Raw genomic sequence first — 8,069 nt, 5'->3', positions numbered from 1 at the left:
GGGACATAATTTAACAAAGATATATTTTTTTCACAAGACAGAACACATGTCATAAAGCCCATTACAAGTCTCAACTAAATTTTGACCAAATGTGTAGTTACTGCGCTTTGCCTTTATATGGCAGTATAGTTTACAACATTAAAAATTGTATTGTATATCCAAATGAATCGATGTTGAATCAAGATCAGAATTAATCGTAATTCTAACTCCAAATTTAAATAAAAAGTTGGCAGTCCTGCACAATATATTTTACCCTTGTACACTGCTCATATCATAACAGAATGTAATTCCTGTTACACAGCCCGTAACAAGAGATGTGGCCTGTCAATGTAATGCACCATCTTTGAAAAATGTGTCCGTTCAAACAGAACCCCACAAACAGAAAAGACGGAGTAAAGGTAAAGTTATAGACTACTAGCTATGTTTATCTTAATTTTATTAACTGGTAATAGTCTTCTTGTGTTGTTTCATGTGTTTGATTGTCATATGTGTGTGTTTAAAATTCTAGCTGTTCAGGTGAAGCCTTTAGGCCACTCTGTTGGTGTGAGTGTTGGTACAGGTATTGGAGCTCCGTGTCTCACTTCAACACCTATTAAAAGGCCACGCATGGAAGACACTGTGTTTGATGAGAGCTCAACATACACCTCAAATCAGTGTTCAGATGTCACCTATGAGCCTGATGTCACTCAAGAGAGCATTGAAAAGTAAGTCTAAATGTGGTTATCACTAAAACATCATACATGTTAAAAAATGTCATGGTATATATGTCAGGTTTGAGATGATCAATCAAGATGCCTTGTTAGAAAGTATGATATGATTTGCTGAGTTATGATTGTCCAGGGTGTGCCAACCATCATACAAAGCCCGGAAATACATGGTGTATGAAGAGAATCTGCTACAGCTGTTTAGGAAGTGTCAAGCATGCTGCCATACCTGCACAGTTGAGAAATTTGTAAATGGGACATTTGTATCCATCACACAGGTGATCATAAATGTACCATTGACAAATTGTATCAAACATAATTTTATTTATTGTATTATTGGCATATTGGATATTGTTCATATACATTTTATTGCTTCAAAATCTCATAGATCTGTTCACATTGCCTCCAAAAAAGAAAGTGGAACAGCCAGCCACACATCCAGAGTACACCAGCTGGGAATTTGCATTTGTCGGCAGCAGTAGCATTCAGTGGGGCTTCATTCATACAGATCCACAAGGTTTTATTTGTGTAAACAAAATATAAATTGGTCATTGTTAAACAATTTTTAGACTTATGTAATTTGATATCTTCCAGGTACTGTCAGCACTCTGTCTGGAATGTACAGTATATATACACGCAATTGAACTGTGTGTTTGTGTATGTACATATATATATATATATATATATATATATACATACATATATATACACACAACTTCCTAACTACTTGCCTGATCTGGTTGTGGCCTGTTGTCGGTTTACATTTTCATTGTGATCCATGATAGCAAGTTGGGTACGTGCTGTCATCGAGGAGTAGTGGAAATGCAGGTTCTTTCTACAGTATTTCAGTAAAACTGAATGGTAAACCTCAAGACCGCCTAAAAAAAATAATCCTTAAATATAGCTGCAAGCAGCAATACAGGGGCCAAGCCCGGAAGCAGCAGCAACTCCGACAATTGAAAAAAAAAAAAAAACTGTTGGGTCAGTAGTACAAGTGAAAATAACCTCAAAATTAAGATTTTTTTTTAAATATAAATTTGCTGCATATTATATTTTTTTGAATTCCTTTCTCAGACACCATGTCTAGAACTGAAACAACTTTTCCACCACTTAAGGCCACAGTACCTCTTGCGGTCTGGGCATGTGCCACACAGGATTCAAACCCACGACCGCAATGGTTGGGGATTCATGACACGTGGTTTAGCAGCTTGCGCCACACAGAAGACGCAAATAATTGAGCTGCAGAGGAGAGCCTTCAGTATAAGAATAAGCACACAAAATCATGTTAACGCAATTAGCATGCTAAGCTAGCTCAATGCTAACGTAGCTAATGGTTATCCTGATAGCTGAAGAGCCGCATTCAAAAGAATGGCACCTGGTTAGCATGCTAAACAATTATTATGCTAAGCTAACTAACATAAGGCAACAAACACAGGCCAGGTCAACTTTGGAGACAAATGTCTCTCAAACGGTAGCAAATATCAAAAATCTATTCAGTCATTTCTGTGCGGCTCGGTCCAAAGATTATCTGACCAAATTTTAAACAAATTTGAGCAAGATTTGAAGGAGGAGTAGCGAAAAAATGGTTTTTCATTTGCTCCAATATGGCGGATAGTCACATTGTTGGAAAATGAAAAATGAGACATCGGTGGAATCGTTATAAGCCAAGGAACATATCTTCAATAATGCTTTTGCTTGCTTTTGCTTCAGCATTTTGCGAACATTGATTTGATAATGTTCCTCCTTTGTTATTATGGAACATTGTATAATCTTTTATCTCAACAATTTTCACAAAACATCCTCAAAATATTACAGTTAAAATGTTATATTTTAGTTTACATTTAACCTTATAGAAACCTTTTTTGAAATGAGAAAACATCCTTTAAACATTCTTTAAACATTACATTCAACGTTTTTTTTTAAAACATTAACCAAACCTCTAGGGAATTTTAGCCAAAGTTCTGAGAACGTTCCCTGTTAGCTGGGAAGACATGAATTTTTTGAACTGTTTGCTAGGCCTCCAAAAACTTTTTTGTCTGAGTTTTTGCCTCCTCCATATTGCCTCCAAAGTCCAGAAGTGTAAACAAGAAATGAGGACTGTTTGAGGGTGTCATTCTGCAATTTATATTTGTATTGTTAATTTGCTTGGTATTGTGAGGTCTTATGGTACTAGATGTTGTCATACTGTGCTGGGTAATGAAATTGTTGACCTTTTTCTATATGTTATAATCTGATATTCTGGAGTAGACTGTTTTGAGAATTATAATATAATTGTAGATGATGTTTCTGAAGTAATGTCTGAGGTAATTTCTTGTTCAAAGTATGACAGAATGGTTATGGATTGAGTGTTGAGACATTTATTTCAAGTTTGGTGCACTATTTAAAAGTATTTATTTTTTAAATAAATTTTTCCATAGGTATTGTGAATGCATCTTATATTAATTTAACATAAATTGCTGTTAAACCAGTTGTCAAATTATGTTCTTTTTGATTTAATTTGATATTAATGTGACTCTTTAATTTGATAAAGAGTGTAGGGTGTTACTCGTTTGTTCAAACAGTAATACAATTGAATCGTTAAGCCATGAATGGGTTGAAATTGTGAATAGCTAATTAGGCTTGTTTGTAGATTGAAATGGTTTTGGAAAGTTTATATTAATTGTGGTTAATGTTAGGCATATGGTGTTGGTGGTAGTTTTGTACTGAACTGGTTATGCATTCAGGTAAATTGAGATGAGATTTGAGAGGTAGCCTAGAGTTATTCTGAGGAAATGTGTAATTTCAAATATGAAAGAATGTGGTGATTGAGGTGGACTTTGAGTTTTAGCAGTGGTTTAAAGTATTTAAATCTTCTTAGTTAAAGTGCTTAGGTATGTTTTGTTAATGTGATTGCTGTTCTATGATTTCGTTTTTTTATATTTGATTATTTGGTAAGGTATTAATGAATAATGAGGTATTACATTTGCATTGTCCTTGTTTTGTAGGGTAGGGTAGCCAAATAATTTTTTATGTGTCAAAATAATATTACAATTACAAAACGATATTGTCTGTGGATAAATTGTCTAACATTAAGTAAAGTAGCTTTTAACAATGATCAATATTTTATTTGGGGTTTGTTTATCGTTGTGAATTTTAACTAGATAGACTTGTCTGTAAGCTGTTTGTTGAAGATTTCATGTTCCGGAAAGCATTTGTTTTGAGTAAACATCTTATAAATTGTTTTAAGATGTCAGTTTACATTCAGTTTAATGAACCCAAACATTGGGTTAACCCCAAACATTTTAAACATATTTTTGCTATATATATTTGACATCTGTTTGGAAATTATTTAAAATGTTTTACATATGAGCAAAGACTACAAAAAAATATGTGTTGCAGATGTAAATGCAGACATCAAGTACATGTCACTGTGATAGATATGTGGTTTGATGGGACTTTATTAGTAGTGAAATAACATGTTAATGTTAAAATTTTTCAAAACTAAGATTGTTATCATTTTAAAAACTATATATATTTATTTATCTTATATTAAGTTTGTAATTTGATTGTAAATGATGATGGTGAATTATGAAGGTAATTGAAGTTATTGAGGTATATTAGACTAGTTTAAGTATTTAAGTACTTATTGATGCAATGTATTAATTGTTTAATTAATGTTTGTAGGTGTGTCAATGGATGTAACGGTGACCAGCTGGAGTGCCCTATTTATCCACCAGAGGGCACTCCAGATAAGACTAGGTTTCACACAAACTCCATTTCCCATAAGCCCCGTACCTAGCACTGATTACCGGCACAGGTGTTCCTCATTTCAACGCTCCTTATAAACAGCCCTCAGACTCTCTATCAGTGCGAAGTCTTGTTTTGCCCTGGCAACATTTCTGAGCGTTTCTACACTGATATTCTGGATTGCCCGTGTATTGACCTGTGACTGTTTTAGGACTCTGATTCTCTGTTTGCTGCCTGCCCCGACCCTTGCCTGTCTCTTCTGGATTACGATTGTTGCCGCCTGTCCTGACCTCTGCCTGGTATTGTTTATGCTCTGGATTGCCTGCTCTATATTGTATGCCGATCATTGACTTCTGCCTGTCTGACTATTCTTAATAAATATATACTGCACATGGATCTGCACGTCTCTGACCCTTCGTGACAGAAGACTTCGCCAACACAAGATCCAGCAGCCATCATCGTCATGAATCCAGCAGTCAAGCTTATGCGTCTCCGTCAAGGAGATCATTCCATTGAGAATTATGTTGCTGACTTTTTAGAGCTGGCTCACCTGACCTGCCTAGATGAGGTATGCTTAATGACCTTTTTTCGTGGAGGACTATCTGAACCGCTCAGTTCGTTCATGCCCTTGCATGATCCTCACGGGACGTTAGAGCAATACATTGACCTGGCTCTTCTGTTGAGCGGATCATCATTTACTATGGGCTTTGAGGAGAAGGCCGAGGGGGCGTTCCCAGAGACCGTCCAGCCAGAGAGCGTCCAGCCAGAGAGCGTCCAGCCAGAGACCGTCCAGCCAGAGACCGTCCAGCCAGAGACCGTCCAGCCCGAGACCGTCAGCCCTGCCGAGCCTGCACTTCACTCAAGCCTCGCGAGTGATGAATCTCCAGTTCAAGTGAGTGATTATGAGTATCCAGTTCAAGTGAGTCATGATAAGTCTTCAGTTCATGTGATTGAGTCTTCAGTTCAAGTGAAACGCCGCCGCAGGAGGAGAAGGAGGGCTCGTTCAGTTCGCCAGGCTTCGGTGAGCATACCAGGACTCCTCGCCCTGCCGGCCCCGCCTCTGCGCCTCGCCCTGCCGGCCCCGCCTCTGCGCCTCGCCCTGCCGGCCTAACCCTTTTTAGAAGCACCAACTCACTAGGAAAATGTTATCGTGCTGAATTCTAATTTCTAATCTATGAAATATTTTCCAAGAAATACATTTTGTGTGATGGATATGGCTTTCCACTTTTATCTTTCATAACTAAGTACATTAGTAATATATATGTCACAGCTTGGCAGATGAAACAGACAGATGAAGGTCATAAGGAGATAAGTTTTAATGTTTTCGTTTGTGCATGTCATTGTGGACATGCTGTTAAAGTGTGTTAACCTGCTTGTTGCATTAACCTACAAGAGCCCAAACTGAGTTGGAGGAAGATAAACTAATTAAAGGGACTAACAAGAACAGGTGCCGACTTGACAGAACATAATTGTGACAATATACACAGTTAATATTTAAAAGCAAATATAAATTACAAGAGAAAAAAAATCAAAAATGTTCAAAAGTTACTATTGAGAATTAACAGTGGTTTAGCTTTGTTTATGTTTATCTGAGTTGAGATTGAATTCACCATTATGTTGTTTAGTATTTATTTTAAATTGGCCTCTTGTCTCTTGAGGTTGTTTTTTTATTGTTTTTTTTTATTATTTTATTGTTGTTGTTTTGTTTTTTTTAATAATGCGTTTGTCCAACATGTTATGTTGGCTAAATAAGTAAATGCATTTTTTATTTTATGAAAAGGTTTGGGTTTTCTTATTGGTTTCCTCAGTGTACAGCTTTGTATACCTTAAGAACACATCACATAAGTGTGTTAGTGAAATCCAACAGCTTGTGAATGAAGCCACTTCATTTCAAACTGTTTCAACATTTCATTAGTTTTAAAAAATAATGTAAAAAATAATGTCCAAAGAAAAACTCCAAAGTTCAAAATGAAATTGTCCATCTAAAGTAAACATTAGACATTATTAAACGGATGAACTATGTAAATATTTTTTCTTATGGGAATCTAATATGCCTTCCTTCATTCAGGTCATGAATGCTTATATGCACATTTTAGTCAAGAAATACAACAAGCATTCAACAAACAAGGCTGTGTGCATTGATTCATATATGAAATGAGTGACATCTGGAAGCACAAAAAACCAAAGGTCAAGGTTAGTACACAATTTATTGAACACTGCAATATAAATGTGATTAACATGTAACTGATCTTCACTCAGTCATCAGTTGTGTATTATATCATACAACTGACAATACAACTGACACATACTCTTGTGTGTGTCTGTGTGTGGGTCAAGTAATATGTCCCTGCTTTTACCTTGGGGCACCAGTCATGGAGTTGCCTAGACAATATAAATGATCCAATTTGTAGAGCCTCTTACTGTATTGTCAACACAAGGAAGACAGTTGTAACAAAATCTAATTGATTTAAAAAACATATACAAGAAAACTAACAACACTATTAAAATATAATAAAATGCTAAAGGTCAGTATGATTTAAAGTAAAGTAGAGAGAATAGAAATCTAATTGTTTGATGGATGGTAGAATATTAGTTGTTTACTTATAGGGCCAAAAACTTATTTCTGATTAATAAATTAATTAATTATTATTATTTCAATATTACTTATATATTAATTTCTGTTTCTAAATAGTTGGTTTGGCAATGTCTTCTTGGGTGTCTGGCTGGGCCATGACACATTGGAGAAAGTGTAATTTCTTTTAACAGCAATCAAACTTGGGTCATGGGATGCTTTTTTGTTTGTTGCTCACTACACCTCAAAATATGTGTGCATTAAATGTTGATTTTATTTTAACTGAAATTTCAGATGGATCCAAAACAATTTAGGTACATCATTGGGATCATTAACGAAAATCAGCACTGGACTCTGACGGTACTGTTTATATGTTTTAAAAGCAGCCTTACTTATCTTTTAAGTGGTTGGGTGCAATTTTTTTTTAGAGTTTAAAGTTTTGTTGTAATCATTTGCAATATCTTTATTATTAAGATTATGATTCCACAAGAGAAGAGGGCTCTGTTCTTTGATCCTCTAGGAGAGACCACATCTAAAGTCCAAAGGTGCCAGAATGTGACAAGGTAAATCAACATTTAAAACAAGATCTTCTGAAATTCTAAAGGTGTTTCTTGATATTCTATTTAATTTAATAAATTCCAAATTCAAGATATTTATTATCACGTTCTCAATGTACCTATCTTTACCCCATAATCATAATTACCTTTTTACCCCATAATCATAAATATTACAGGTCCTTTATGATACACAAGGGCTACAACGTGCCCAAATGGGTGTGTGAGACACTGCCACATTCATGCCAACAGGATGGCAGTTCTTGTGGACCTTTTGTCTTGAAGGTAAGTTAAATGAATCATTATGCCATATATGACTTTCTTTCCTTAGTGTACCACCAGAGGTAAATACAATGTAGATGGTTATTCTGGATGGTAAATGGATATCAAATGATAAATATTGAAATTAATGGTGACTTCCATTGAAATACAACACAAGGATATATTAGGAAGAGTGTTACTGTTGAAAATAGAAGTTAAGGTTGTAAATTTTAGTTATCATTCTAGTATTGA

General features: G+C 35.3%; 1 protein-coding gene and 1 long non-coding RNA gene across 2 annotated transcripts; both read left to right on the top strand.

The window, feature by feature from the left end:
* The first annotated feature begins 252 nt into the window (after window positions 1–252).
* On the top strand, window positions 253–5,552 carry LOC148997407 (uncharacterized). The gene is made up of 3 exons (XM_089132590.1): window positions 253–398; window positions 509–704; window positions 4,368–5,552. The coding sequence occupies exon 3, from the start codon at window positions 4,894–4,896 to the stop codon at window positions 5,539–5,541; it is 648 nt and encodes a 215-aa protein (XP_088988716.1). The 5' UTR covers window positions 253–398; window positions 509–704; window positions 4,368–4,893; the 3' UTR covers window positions 5,542–5,552.
* A 663-nt stretch (window positions 5,553–6,215) lies between these two features.
* Window positions 6,216–7,835, top strand: LOC148997406 (uncharacterized). The gene is made up of 4 exons (XR_016168962.1): window positions 6,216–6,623; window positions 7,297–7,362; window positions 7,477–7,565; window positions 7,736–7,835. It is a non-coding gene; the product is annotated as an uncharacterized LOC148997406 (long non-coding RNA).
* Window positions 7,836–8,069: the final 234 nt, after the last annotated feature.

The sequence above is a fragment of the Pimephales promelas genome, chromosome 2, assembly GCF_988280905.1.
Source record: "Pimephales promelas chromosome 2, fPimPro1.hap1.1, whole genome shotgun sequence".
Lineage (NCBI taxonomy): Eukaryota > Metazoa > Chordata > Actinopteri > Cypriniformes > Leuciscidae > Pimephales > Pimephales promelas.
This window is presented reverse-complemented; position numbering and strand designations above follow the sequence as displayed.